At 38.4% G+C, this 15,748-nt stretch overlaps 1 protein-coding gene across 12 annotated transcripts in view; it reads left to right on the forward strand.

Annotated features, from left to right (window-relative positions):
• Window positions 1–15,748, forward strand: part of LOC100880704 (agrin) — a 656,625-nt gene that overhangs the window by 296,277 nt on the left and 344,600 nt on the right. For 5 of the 12 annotated variants that reach the window (XM_076532486.1, XM_076532478.1, XM_076532492.1 and 2 more), the window contains exon 2: window positions 1,327–2,803. The exons of the other annotated variants lie outside the window; for them this stretch is intronic. In XM_076532486.1, the coding sequence (XP_076388601.1) occupies window positions 1,483–2,803 (1,321 nt within the window). In that variant the 5' untranslated portion in view covers window positions 1,327–1,482. The remainder of the gene's footprint in view (window positions 1–1,326; window positions 2,804–15,748) is intronic. 12 annotated transcript variants of the gene reach the window in all.

Consider the following 15,748-nt stretch of genomic DNA (forward strand, 5'->3'; position numbering starts at 1 on the left):
TTTAACGGGTGCGCAATTCCACCATTCGTTCCGAAACGCCAAATCATTTTTATTACGTGATTCGAGGTTTTTGTTTTTGAAGATTTTTTCATCACTACAGGCAGCATGTTTCAAAAGCATTACATTTGCGTTTCAATTTGAAATGGTTGGTACACACTACGTGTAATTGCGGATTTGTACATTTACGTGTTTTTATTTTATAAGGGTGCATTGTTGGATGTTCCGTAAAAATCGTAGCGTTGTTTTAAAAATATTTCATTGTTTCGGATCTTTTGTATGCTTCTGCAATCAAGCTCGTTTACAAACATTATTAAATACTGCATCAAGTTTATATATAACGTTTACGTTGAATTCAATATTGTATCGATACTAAATATTTAATTTCATTCTGTACATATTAACAATACGTATGCACAGATGAAATCGATGACCAATTGCTTTCAGTTTACAGTTAACACTGATTGAAGACTTAAAAAAGTCTTAATTTGCTTAACTTTCATTATTTGAGTACATCAGTAGTTAATGCAACTAATTTAATTTTTATTTAACGAAAGAGTATAAAAAATATAACTCATATGACTACAGCTTTATTATTTAACATTTCTCGTATAAATATTAATTATAAAACGTAAGTGAACATAAAAGTGTTAGAGGTATGAAAATTAAGAGCAGTCTTCTAAAAAAAAATTGTTTCAATGAAATATAAAAATAAGCAAGTTGCATACAGAAAGGTTAAGACTTTTGGTGTGTAAGATGTAAAGGATAAAAAGATCAACAGTAATCAGAAGCAAAAGATTTACTGACATGATTACTGTGGAGACCTTCGATTTTGTCGAAATTCAGTCGGTTCATGTCAATTTCGGTCTACCATTATCGTTTGCTGCAACGAACGTCGCATTTTGGTCACGCACGATCGAGTATTATCGTCGTCATTGTTGTATCAGCCATTCGTAAGGTAGCGAGCATACGGCTGTAACCGTAGTCTGGAGAAGCGCTTACAGAATATTGCGGTCCTGAATGCTTTGTACTGAGATACACGTATCGATAACCGATTACGGATAAACACGCTCTAAGAGCTTGGTGAGCCGTCTTTGAGTCACATCACAGAATTGTGATATTACAATTAACAAATTCTTAACCTATTTTTTATATCACTATATCTATTATAGTATGAGCAGATCGAGTGATATTACGAATACATTAATTTCCTCACAAATAACATTCTTAAATTAACAAAATTTTCCAATATGTCGAATGCTAACCTTTCAAATTTTTCTACTAACAAATTAACCCCACTAACACGTCTCTCTCTTCTGTTCTTTCCAGATAACCCACTAACGGCCGCTTTCGAGCAACTCCCCGCTAACAATCAGCAAAATGCGATCAATCTAGAAAAAAGCATCGAGTCGCGGGCGAATCGAGTGACACGAGCGGTCGTCGCGGTCGTTCGTCGCTCGAGATTGATCATGCGAATTCCTGAAAATGCGCAGGACGAGCAGCAACGGTTTGAAGCTCGACCTAACGGAGAACACGCCAGGTAGCTCGTTGTCGAGGCTGCCTAACTTAGTTGAGCATGCGGAGACATGTCAGGCCCTGTCCGCCGGGACCGGTGAGAATTTAAGCAGCAAATTGCCGAACGTGGTCGAGGGCTCGATGGACTATGGTAGCGAGCGTAGATCCTCCCGGTACCTCGAGTACCAAGACTCGAAACCGTATCAGGATCCTCAGACGGCCTCCGGTTTGCCGCCGTACGAACAGCAGGCCTATCATGACCAGTCGAGGGGCTACAGGGGTTACGATCGTAAGCCCTACGACAGAGAGGATATCGAACGATACGATAACAGAATTTATCCGGAGGATAACCTGAGGTACGATCATCGAGGGGATCAGAGAACGTACCAGGAGTCGGACTTGGACGCGCCGTACGAGAGGAGCGATGCCCAGAAGCTCAGCAGGGCTTATCCCACGGAGTTGCAGGAAGCTGGGGCTAGAAGGTACTCGAGAGACTTGACCGATTACGAGTACGCGTCCCGGTACGCGGAGGAGACGCTCAAGCTCGAACCAAAGAAGGATCACCACCACCATCATCATTCCGGCAAGGTATACGAGCCAACCCCGTCAAAGGGATACGAGTCAGGGGTGAAAACGCACGATTCCGCTTACGAGTTGTCCTGCTCCACGCAACAGGACCTGGCTGGCAGGAAATACGAAAGCAAGTACCACTCGGTCAGCAAAATGTACGGTACCCTGCCCAGGTACGAAGCCAGCAAGTCCTACGAGCCCAGATCCTACGAGTACGAGGAGCAATCCTACGAAAGCGGCAGCAAAGCGTACGACTCCAAATATGAGTTGACCAGTTCGAAAAGCTACGAGAGGGCCAAGTACGATGGTTCGTCGACATCCAGGTATCAGGACAAGTCGTACGATCAGACCTTGAAGATCGGTGAACTGGGATCATCCTCGTCCACCGCCTACGCTAGGAAGGCTCAGGATCAGGAGGAGACTAACGCGGAGAAAATGAACGGGTACAGAAAGAACAACTTCGAGGCGTACGGGGTGTACTCGGACCCTGAGGATGATCACGGTTTCTTGGCCGAGAAGAAGGCACCGCAGTATCCTTATAAGGGCGTGGTGGTGAACGTTAGCGGGGAGTCGAGCGTCATTGATCAGAAACGGGCCAAGGACGGCAGGCAGACCGAAATGCCGGGAAATCCTTGGTGCAGGCCTACTATACTGTTGCTTCTGTTGGTTCTACTTGTTGTTATCTTCGTTTTCGTCGCTGGGATACTTCTCTACCTAAACTGTAAGTCTTTTCACATTCTGTTTAGAACAGTAATTCGCTTGCTTCTCTCTTGAGTATTTATATTATTCAAGATCTAGATATTCAAGCTAGACTTGCTCAAGGTAGACACTTCGTTACATAATTATTAACGGATAGAAACTTAAAGTTGATATTTAGTCAACGAAAAGTGCTTCACTTTTTATTTTTGCTGTTTGCATTTCTTTAAAGTTTGTCAGAAAAAAGTCAAGTTAAAGATAGTAAACTGTATACGAAGAAATTACATGGAATTACGTCCTTGACGTATTTGAATGTGACGAAGAGGTTCCTTTTCTCGGAAAATCAGGAAAGATACCCTATGTAGGAATGTGTCCGAATGCTGGCGATAGCAACAAAAAGGATTTCCATGGTGTACGTCACCCACGTCCACCTTTATTCTGTAAACCCTCTTCTTCCATTTACCTTGCCCCCTCCATTGTAATTCCAACCGAACAGTTTCGCTAGTGGCAAGTCTGTACGTGCAGGGCATGTCAAATTCGACACATAAAACTGCCTAGGAGACAGTAACTGTGTCCGGGTTTAACGTATCGACAGCACGTGTTGTCGACGTCGACGTTGCCGGCGTCGTCTTTGTCGTCGACAGCATCCGACATTATTATGGCGGTCACACGGGCGACCGTAAATAATTGGTATCGGATGCTCATTAACTAAATGGCCCTCTGAAATCGCTTGGGCGCGAGCGAAGAAGCGGAATGATGGAAAACGAGGAAAAAGGAACACGGACCAAACGTACTATTAGCACGCGTCCGACGAACGAGAGAGAAGTCTTTGTAGCCGTTGCTGAAACTTCGTTCATTTCGCAGCCTTCTAACAAGCCCTCCTTTCGCAGTTAACTTAACGGCCAGTCGTTTTCCGTGAAACGTGACTTATAACTTTAAACGGTTTTCATCGGTGCCAAGGTAAACGTTGGTTCAGGTACAATGAAAGCGTCGAGTTTGAATAAAGTAGCCTTTACGGATTCCAGTTGTTTCGTGGTCGATATTCGAACGTATCGTCCAACTAACTAGTTGGGAAGTTGATAGATTAACAAGGTTTTAATGTCAATATTTTACGTGGATTCACATTTGTTACTGGTTCGAATTAGATTGTAGCTAACCGCGTGTTACGTATACTTTATACGAGTGTTAGAAGAGAAATTATCGCTCTGAAAAATTTTGAAATAGGGGCATAAGAATTTGGAGAACAATTTAGTAATCTGGCATTCTGGCAATCCGACATTTTATTAATTTGATAATTCGAAAATTTTATAATGTGACAATTTGACAATGTGACAATTTGACAATGTGACAATTTGACAATGTGACAATTCGACAATGTGACAATTTTACAATGTGACAATTTTACAATGTGACAATTTGACAATGTGACAATTTGACAATGTGACAATTTGACAATGTGACAATTTGACAATGTGACAATTTGACAATGTGACAATTCGACAATCTGACAATTTGACAATGTGATAATTCGACAATGTGACAATTCGACAATGTGACAATTCGACAATGTGACAATTCGACAATGTGACAATTCGACAATCTGACAATTCGACAATGTGACAATTCGACAAAACGACAATTCGACAATGTGACAATTCGACAATCTGACAATTCGACAATGAGGCAATTCGACAATGTGACAATGTGACAATGTGACAATTTTACAGTGTGACAATTTGACAATTTGATAATTTGATAATTTACTAATTTAACAATGTGACAATCTGAAGATTTCAAAAATTGTGAAAATTGATAAACTTGTGAACATAAAAATGTTCATGTTATGTCATTTGAAGTGAGCCTGGTTGCGTAGATACCTCCACCATAACGAACAAAGGAAAACAGGTTGAAACCGCGCAAGATAGCACGTTATCTCCCGACTCGTCAATTATTGCGGAATCCCCTGAAAATCTGCTGGAGAATAAATGTCAGGATTCGAGGGATAGTTGGCGGCACGAAATGTCGCCGGTTGAATCGCATTTTCGGAAAATCCCAGGTTGAAAATACGACGTTTGACTCGCGTCGCGGGTAAAGAACGCGGAGGGTTCGGCGTTGGACAAATTCCTGCGCGCGGATACTCTGAACTAGTAAATGTATTGTCCTGGGGACAATGCTGGGGCTGATTGCGAAGCGGTCGGGCGAAAACTTGACCCGAAAATAAACGGAATCGCTCAAACGTTCCTGTCGACCGCTGCCAAATGCAGCCACTCGGAATACCAGCGTACGGACTCGATCCAAACGTCGTGCAATTCTCAGGTTTGCTATTTTTCCGACGCGATGGGACCGAGGGCTTTTATTCGTCGCAATGTTCGACCAAGGATCTTTTTGTAGCTTGATAGCGGAAATCGCAGGGGAAAAAATGCGCATGGCACGGCCCTACCGACGCAACCACTCTTTTTTAACGCCGAAATTTTGTTTTCTCTGTTCTTTCTTTGTTTCCGTTCCGCGTTTGTTGAACGCTCGAATTCCACCCGGAACGGAAGAAGTGACTTTAACGAACCGTATATGTAGAGAACACTTTGTAAGCGGTGACAGTGCGAAAATTAGTGATAAGTTAAGTTATTCGAACTTTGTGCTATTTGATGACTTATAAAAAAAATCAACGTTTGTCGATTTATACAAGCGAAATTTAACCTAGTTTTTCATTTTCCTACTTCTCTTTTTTTCTTGCGAAAATTCTGAGAAATTCGAGGACATTGGAGACTGGGCAAAGTATGTTACAGAACTTTTTGAGTAAAGTATACAGTAAAGTAAAGTGTAAGAAAGTTCTACAAAATACAGATTTTGTACTGAGAGAAACCACTTTCTTCTGCAGTTGGAAGTTAGTATAATTATGCTCTATTTTTTCAGAACTTTTGCTAGGTCGAACACAAAAATGGACTTCTTTGATATACTTTAGACAAAGGCATGTTTAACTCTTTGCGCTTGGAGACATTTTTACTGCCACCAAATAGGGAAGTTTTAAAATCCTTTTGTTGAAAAGTATATTATTAATTTCCATTATTGTTTCACCGTGTTTATACGTTACATGCATAACCATCGATTTGAAAATAATGATTTCAAATTACAGCATTAAATGATGTCATCTTTTGACTACAAAATCTTAGCAGCAACTAGTTTTAATACTTGATAGTAATTATGATAGCACAGCATTGCAAGATATTTTATTTATAAAATATTCGTCTAAAGAAAGATCATTTTATCGTACAACAAGATATTTTGAATGTTTAATGCAGATTAGGTGTCCAATTTAAATAGAATTATAGTGTCCTTGCAGCTACACGCAGAGTTTTTATTTTATTATTCCGCTGAAAAAGTGTCGAGTTTTTTAGCCCACGACAAGGGTCGTGTATTTTATGAATAGTATCATAAATGTTATAAAAACCAACAAGGAAGCGGTGAAAGAATTGCTGCACAAAGAGCATACATATACATATAATCAGATTTAATCAAAGTTTATTATATGCCCTCATTATACTTCGCTACAATAAATCAACAGCTATTCGAGCCAAGTACCAATTACGAAATATAAACATTACGAAGTATTTGCAAACAGTATTGTTTGTTATGTCCCGGTTATTTGGGTTATATATCCAGGGAAAAAGAACGATAATTCATGGATACATTTTCGTACAACGTATTCGACGTGTACGCAATTGGTAGCATATAGATTAACAGTTGCTGACAAATCGCAACGAAATGAATCACATATCGTTGAATGCAGGAAGATTTGTTACCAGTTGATACGTGACGCTGATACGCTGTTCTATATGACGAGACATAAATTTTATCCCGCTCTTTTGCATCGAACTTTTGAACCTAAATGGATGGAATTGTCACTAATATCCGTGGAATAATGTACCAATATTTTAGGGTGCTTAAGCATAATTACGGGACCATAATGGAGGTTAATTCATTTTGTCATTTATTTTGTGCTTTCTGGAGGTAAAATTGTGGGACTCGGAAATTAGGATATTTAGGAATTTATTGATTTGTTAATTCGGTAATTTGCTAATAGACTAATTTTGAAATTTTCTAATTTTTCCGTTGTCTAATTTTCTAATTTTCCAATTTTCCAATTTTCCCATTTTCCCATTTCTCAATTCCTCAATTTCTCAATTTCTCAATTTCTCAATTTCTCAATTTCTCAATTTCTCAATTTCTCAATTTCTCAATTTCTCAATTTCTCAATTTCTCAATTTCTCAATTTCTCAATTTCTCAATTTCTCAATTTCTCAATTTCTCAATTTCTCAATTTCTCAATTTCTCAATTTCTCAATTTCTCAATTTCTCAATTTCTCAATTTCTCAATTTCTCAATTTCTCAATTTCCCAATTTCTCAATTTCTCAATTTCTCAATTTTCCAATGTTCCAATTTTCCAATTTTCCAATTTCCTAATTTCCTAATTTCCCAATTTCCCAATTTTCCAATTTCCCAATTTCCCAATTTCCCAATTTCCTAATTTCTTAATATGCCAATTTTCTAATTTGCGAATGTGCTAATCTTCTAATCTGCATATTTGATAATTTGGTAATTTGACAATTAAGAAATTTGCAGCTTAGAAGTTTAAATGCTTATAAATTTAACAATTTAAGCATGTGGAAATCCAAATATTTATAAATGTAAAAATCTAAAAATCTAAAAGTCTAAAAATTTACTGGAGATTTAAACTGTAAAAATCCAGAAGCGTGTAAGTGAGAATTAGAGTTTGTAGGAAGCAATCGACTACAGTAACAGTGTCAAGATAAAATGTACCATCCGATCAGTATCTTTCCTAACGCTCGACTTTCGTAAATCCCTGTTTATCTCACACGTAGCGACGAGTACAAAGGAGATTCAATCTCGACTAGTCCCCTTAGTCGAAAATAGGGTGTAGGTAGGGGATGAAATTAGAGACACCCGGTATATATGCGGTAGCACGACATGCAGCGAACGGAGCTTTGCCGCAGGATGAGGATTTAGTATGTAAGGCACGTGTTCGCATCTGCCTTTATGAGCGTTTCCCGCGATTCCACCATTTCGTCCTCATTCTCAGCCAACCTTGCCACACCGCCGCCTCGAGGTGGGCTCAGGGTTTCAGGATTAAGGGCGTCGCCGATCATATTAAGGCCGGAGATATCTCATCCGTTCCTTATCCGATCTCGGTAAACTCGCTCGCGTTTGTTTCACATAAATTACTAGGACTTTAGCCAGGCACGCGATGTCGCTCGGTGTGTACGCAGCCTTAATGCAGCCGGGATCGTCAAACTTCCTATATCGTTGGCCAGGACAGTTTACGAGACGCCAGGGTAAACGGATTTTAACGTTGGCCTAAGGATTATGCCTGTTCGACGATGTCGTAATTGCTTTTCGGATTATCGTTACTACTCAAACTTCCACTACTTTCCCCCAATAATCTTTTCATTCGACACCTCTTCTACAGACCCACCTTAATGATCACGTAGAACAGTATACGATATGAAAAATTTTCAAGATTTAAGACACACTTTATCGAAGGAGGAATCAGAGATTAGATCACCCTTCGACCACGAGAATCGAATAATTCTAACAAACGGTTCACTTCCTCCATACCGTCTGAAATTTACGCAAACCTCTTTAACCATACATCTTGGTACCGTGAAGATAACAAAATCGCAAGGGGGTAGCGAACCCTAACCGTCGCCGGAAACGAGGGGAGTCTAGCAATGGGATCCAATAGGGAAAAAGGTCGCAGCAATCGGCGGCGATCAGGATTGTTCGCGAGTTACCGAGTTCGAGGCAAGATTAATGTTAACTTCGCCGTAGGAGTTAATAAGTCCGAGACCGATAAATCCCGCTAACTCTTTACCGCCTCCAGTCTGGCCGTTCTTTTCTCTCATTCTTCTCGTGCCTGTGCTTCTACTGCTCCATTACAGTTCCTCGTTCGCTTTCGCGCCGTTCCAAACCGTCCCAGGGCTTTGAGAAACTCGAAAAGTTTCGCAGCGGGGAGAAAAAGGCTGTCGGTCGTATCAGCTTCAGCAAGAAGAGCTCCGTTCCGACCCAGGATCCTTTCCAGGATCATTTCCTGCAGGAATTCGAGAGCTTTTTCTTCCGATTACTTGCGTCAAATAGTTTTCGTATTAGAAATTCCGGCGGCATTTATCCACGATTCGCAAAGTGCGACGTGCTCGAGTACACTTGATAACGGGATTGCAGACAAATATTATTTGCAGCTGTTTGCGAACTTGTTGCGACTATTTACGGTGGGAAAGGTTGCGGATGCGTATGGAAGATTCATTGAGAATTTTACGGAGGTCTTCAGACTTTTGGAGACGGTCAAAAATTTATCATAACAGCAAACATTAGTTAGGGAAAATATAAATACCTGAAGTAAATATAGAGGGGAAATGTACTTTGATTTGTTCGTTTTTTTAATTGAGATATTTGCAAATTTACTATTGTAAAATAGTAAAAACATGAAGAGTGTGGAAGTTGGAGGAGTTGAAAATTTGAGGACTTAAAAATTTAGAAATCTAAAATTTAGGCATTTGAAGATTCAAGAAATTTGAAAATACATAAACTTTGATATTTCAGAATTTAAAAATATATGCCGAGACTTCAGGAAATGCAGTACTACTATGAATTATCAATTAGTCAGCTATTATAAACTAGTATTACATTTTTAAAAAATAGTTCAAAACAACGATATTATACTTCCTCAGTTCCTCAAAACGAAGTTTTACATAACAAAATTTCATTTCACATTATCGATTTACTTTTGTATGTAATGTCATCACATGTTCCTGTCTGATCTCATATCCTTTTAAGTAACTCGATATTTCTGGACGAAGATACGCTTTCGTAACTTCATGATCGATGGTTATATTCTGAAATGATACTTCGTGGTTCTCAAAGGAGAAAATTCGTAAAAATGATCGATATGATCGATTTTCTTATTTCGAACTTCTGTGAACAGCAAAACTGTTTCACCACATTATCTAATGTTCACTGAAAACTCGGTTATAAGAGTTGAAGACATAATCGCCTGTCTAAGTGTATTAATATATTGTTATTGTGACTTTGTTTCTTTTCTTGGTGACCACATTTGTGTTTTAGGAATTTTAGTTTGCATAAATTGGGTGAATTTAAATGAATTGGGTAAATTTAAGATAAAAATTTATGATAGTTCTAATTGTGAAGCTTCATAGTTTTTAACTTTGGAATTATAGCAAGTTTGTAGGCTATGAAAATGTGGTGATAGTTATTGTATCAACACTCTAGTAATAGATCATAAAGTCTAATAATAAATCTAGTAATAAATTATTTGATAATTTGGAAATTGAGAAATTTGAGCACTTAAAAATATAAAATACAAATATAATTTTCGATGCTTTAAATTTTGAAACTCACCGATTTAATGACCCGGAAATTTGGTAATTAAAACATGTCCAAATATAGAAATTTCGAAATTAAAAGCTTAGCAATCTGGTCATTTGAAAATTGGGAAATTTAAACATCTGCAAATACACAAATTTTCATATTAACCTCTCGCATTATTTTAATGAGTCTCATGACGTACTTCAGCTGTGATCATATTTAGTTCAAATTTTAATATGCTCCAATTTAGAGTTCCAATTATAATTTACATAGTCAATGTATAATACCAAATTCACATTTCAACTTTCTTCATCTGTTTCAAAATTGTAAATTAATTAGCTCTGACTGATCATGGCGTACGGGATTAGCATAATTTCTACTTACATATTACATAATACAAGGTGTCTTACAACTAGTGTAAGTCCCTGAAATGGAGGGTAGATGACGCACTTCTGAATAAGATTTTCATTTGCAAAAATGGGGTTTGAAGCTTCGTTTCTGAATTATTAAGGAAACACACGGACCAATCAGAGCGTGAGTTACGTACGCTCAGCCGATAGGCTCGAAGCTGCTGCGCACGCGTAATCCTCGCACTCTGATTGGTACACGACTTTCACTGGTACTGATTGGTACACTAGTCGTGAGACACCCTGTATATTAACCATTGCCCCACGAACTATTACCTCTGCAAAGATAACAAGGACAAAAGAAAGTACATGTGATCGGAGCGTTAACACAGAGCCGCACGTCGTACGTCGTAAAATTAAAATCGCGATAAAAAGGCGTGTGGAAAACGGGGTGAAATCGTGTAGAAATAGCGGTTGGACACGGTCAGCTTTCAGGTTTCCGCAGGAAGAAATAGAACGGAAGTTGGTCGCTAAGGAGGACTCTCTGGGAAAGCCTTGTCAGGGAAGCTGACGTTTAATTTAATAAATGCCGCGACGTCGTGCTCTTTCTTTTCCTTTCCCTCCTTTGCGACTTTGCGGAGGGGCGTTTCCACGCCATTTCCTCCTGGTGCTGGTAACTGCCATCTCGTTGCCGTGTAAAATTTCTTTGGAAAAACTGTGCAAGGTGAGGCAAGGTAAGGCAAGACGAGGCGGGGCGTACTCGAGTCGCAGCTTATTAAAGGGGTCGAACTCGTAGGCGGAAGTTTCTCGTAAGTTTGTAATTCCTGGCCCATACTGACACTCGTTTACCGTTCCTCTGACCTCGCATTTTTGTCTCGGCCCCTCTTTCTTCCTTTCTTTCTTTCCTACCCTGAGAAACAACCGCAGATTTATGACATTATGGCGGTTGATTAATCGCTGCACGTTTTTCGGACGCCGTGACTTTCTTGCGCGGTTTTGGAACCTACTTTTTCCTTTGTTCGCGTTTTTAATCTGTGTTTCAAAAGTACGCTAAAAACAAGATTTATTACGCTCCGTGATTGTACCTTTATAAATATGGAATATATTTGCGAGCCGAGCGCAGAAACTATTTTATTAACGTGCACGTCGGAGAAGGAAAATGTCTGCGAATGGGGTTCGCAGCATTTTGTTATTTAAATTGTAAGCGCGAAATGAAACTGGTAAATATGCAATTTAACGTTTTTCTCAATCTAGGTTGCTCCGTAGTTTTTTCTTTGCTTTACTGTTCAAATGGGATGTACAGGAAATCGAAAAACTAATCTAATCATTTCTGTCATTTTTTATAAAAGGAACATAATTATATTTTATATTTCGCTTTCTTTTCACTTCGAAGGAGAGTAACATATTCCATTAAATAATTACCATTCACTCATCATTATACTTTGAAAATGAAAAAATTGTTGTTTTAAATTCTCGAGATAATAGCCGAGTAAGCCACTTCTACTCAAGTATTAATTAAAAAGAGAATTCTTCACATTTATATTTCTTTTTTCTTAACGTTTTAATTTATATTCTGAATATGAAACTTTTCAACTTTATCTTCGATTTGACGATGATTAATTCTAGCAGCGTAGCCGATTTCGTTCAATATTAACTGCATACAGTTTCAATAATTAGCGATACACGCTTAATACCGTCAGTTGCAATTGTTGTCATGGCTAATTGCGGATAGCTTAATGGAATTTCCAAGTAGATGGGAGTCGCGTAAGCGCAACCATGACGAATGTCGTACGATATAAACTTACAGTTGTTACGCAGCTCTGAGACAAGAGACGTCACTGAAAATTACATTCATCAAACTGCTCTGATTTGCCCATTTACTCTGATTTTACATAGTTTATTCCCGTGTCAGAGATTCGAGTTTACCTCAATTAAATGTGGAAAATACATTATAACCTCAAAATTATATTACTGAAATTCATATTCATATTCTAACTTGCAAAAGCAGTTCCATTTTATAAATGAAAATTATAATTTTATTATGACAGTAAAATACAATTATAACATTTACTGCTATTAAATTTCATTAAAAATGCTAATTGAAATATAAATTTATACAATATTTATCAGTATATTTTTTAATTCAGAATGAATTTATTCAATTTGTTAAAATCATACCTATGCTGATTTATGAATAATTTGAAAATACATACAATCTACGGAAGTGTTCATCAATTCACATTGAAGTGTTCATTAATTAATACCAAAGTGTTCGTCAGTTTATACCAAAGCGCTCATTAATTCATACCAATGTGTTCATTAATTTATACTAAAGTTTATCGGTTTACATCAAAACGTTTATCAGTTCGAAAGTGTCAGTATATTTCTGGCATTGATACGCGTAAATTTTTCGGGAGTGATTTATGGAATACACCAACAGGATAAAGAGGAATGTAGACAAAGATTCGAACCAAGTATATCGCGCACGTGGACGCCGTTTCGAAAGACGTGAGCACAGAGCTGGAAAGAAACTTTCCTCATTTTTCGCCCCTCCAATCGTTGGTGGAAACTTTCCTCTGAAATATCGCGAGAATCAATCGCCAACACGAGTGGCCTCGATCGAACGCTCCTTTCCACGGTTCGTCGTTGCTGAAGAGTTTGGAGAAGTAACGAGCCAGTTTTAGTCGTTCCGATACTTCGTTCTGAACCATTCGTCGCTTTTCAGAATATCTATATGCAGAATTAGGTTCGTGAAAATAGATTCTTTCTATGAACAGATTCTTCGAACATGCCCCGGAAAATTCACCATTTTGTGCTCTTCGCAAAAAATAAAGACGTGGGAGGAAATATCGGTGACACTGTTTCAAACGAGATTTCGAACGCTGAAATTACATCGATAGTTCGTAGAGAATTGAAACGTTTAATTAAAGAAATATCCATTGCATATGGTCTAGTTTACAGATAATAAATTAGTATAACTTCTTGAGTACATAATTCAATTCACTTCCAGCCGCGTCAAACCCCATTGTCGCAGGAATTATCGCGTTTTTTCTCTCAAGAAGTCAACCCGGGAGCTTATTATTTGTGGAGGGATTATAAATTAGCTGGTAGATTATTAAAAAAGGAGCGTCGTTATTCTTCGCGGTTAGCTCGCGTGGCAAATTCTTCTTCCGCCATCTGACGCCTATCGGTTTATTGGGCAGGATAAAAGGGAAAAAAGTAGGAGAAGAATACGTGTTTCGTCTTTGCGAAGGAAACGGAAAATCGAAAGTGCTTCACCGCCATTTCCGCCGGTTGCTCTCTTTCTTCTTCTGTCTCTTTCCCTCAAAACGCGGTGGCGCACCACGGCCGTTGCTGTCGAATGCAAAAAAGGAGAATGAAATATCGCGTCTGCGAGCACGACGCGTGAAATTCTTCCTTCGAAAATAGCTTCGATATACGAGATGCCGGTTTACATATAGTTGTAAATCCTTTCGATTTAGGTGGCACTGCGAAAATAACAATTTTTCCCCCGAGAAATAATTCCTCCCTCTATACATTCCCGCCGTCTCTTTTCCTCTCGATTTACGCGTCGGAATCGAGCGCGAGCTCGTAAAACCTCGGCCCGGTTCGATTCAAACGACAGCTGGAAAGGACAAATCATTTTTATCTCTTCTTTTCCACGGGAAATTAGTGTCTCCCGTTGAGTCCGCTGAAATTCCGTGGACGCAGAAGGAAACCGGTTGTCGAGGATATTTCTGTACGACGGCTTTTGACACAGTTTCGAGGTTGTTGCGAACAAAACCAATATACACTAGCCAGGCCAAACCCGGCTTAGCAGATGCTGCCAATTTTTCAACTTTTACCTGCTTGCTCGATAACGAGATCATCCTGAGGTTCCTGTCTATACAACTATGCTCTTATAATATCTGATAGGTTTTCTACAAAAGAACTATACGAGAAAAATACGAAAACAATTTCTCCTATCAGAAATTTTATAACAAATATCGTATTTACTTTTTTAGATAGACTATTGATTTGCCTTTCTTTCAAATTTCGTTCTTGGATAATACATTGATTTGTATAATAGGGTACAACAAAGGTTTCATACTTTAACTATTATACATATATTTAACTATTTGATCAAGGTGTGGACATATGTTTAAATAAAAATCTGAATACTTCACATAATGAACACTTTAGTATTCAAGAATTAAGAAGTAATAAAGAGAAAGCATGTAGCAATTAATTTGGATGGAACGATCCAAAGATCCATGGTTTAATTGAAATATGTCTTTTCATTTCGAAAAACTGCAGCTTTCATTGAAAAACAGAGGTAATACGCACGTAGGTGGCACGCGTGTACACCTGATCGAAATGCGAGTGTGTTATCCGTTGGTTTGTGGGAGTGGCAACACGTGTTCTCCATGTGTGTCAACCCACAGTGGCATAGCTAGGACGAGAAAGGGGAATATGTATCGGCGTAGTATCGGCCTGTACGAGTTCTCATAGAGGCGGGCTGCATACATATCGTTGGTTTCGTAGTGCCGTGTGGCACGAACTGCACGAAACCTCTACAAAGCCAAACTACATGCGTCCCTGCGATCTACTTCTATCGTAGAAGCCTCTTTTACGTCCCCTGGTAATTTTTTCATATAAGCTGCAGCGAGTCGTTTTCATGGATCAACCTGGCTGCGACGCGATGCTCCTATCGGTTCTACTTCATAAAAGTATAAACAGTTTACTAATTATTAACCTTGCGACGAAATTTATTACCACTGCTTACTTTTTCATTACTGTGGTATTCAGTGGGGTTCATTTTATAAGAGTTGTTAGAATTCAGAACTGTTTTTATTGAAACGTAGTAATAGTGAATTAATATACTTATAATAGTAAGTTGAACCTTATGTGTAGGTTGCATATGCATATAATGTTGCAGTATTGCAACATACATTTTATCTGTTGCAATGAGAACTGTTTCAAAATACATCGTACTTCATACATCGTATATCGTACTGAATACATGCATGAAGTTACAGAGGTAATATCAGTTCTCATTATTTCCGTAATCAGTTCTCATTATTTTTTCCTTGCTTTTACAAAACTGATGCATTTAAGAGTTACCTTACTTATCAATGAAAATAATTTTGATAAAATCTGTAAGTAAAATATGGTCTTCTAAACCTTATAGAATAAAAATGATTTTATTTCTCATTAATTTTTATTAATTTTTATGAAATTAAATATT

This window comes from Megachile rotundata, chromosome 1 (assembly GCF_050947335.1).
Source record: "Megachile rotundata isolate GNS110a chromosome 1, iyMegRotu1, whole genome shotgun sequence".
In the NCBI taxonomy this organism is placed as follows: domain Eukaryota; kingdom Metazoa; phylum Arthropoda; class Insecta; order Hymenoptera; family Megachilidae; genus Megachile; species Megachile rotundata.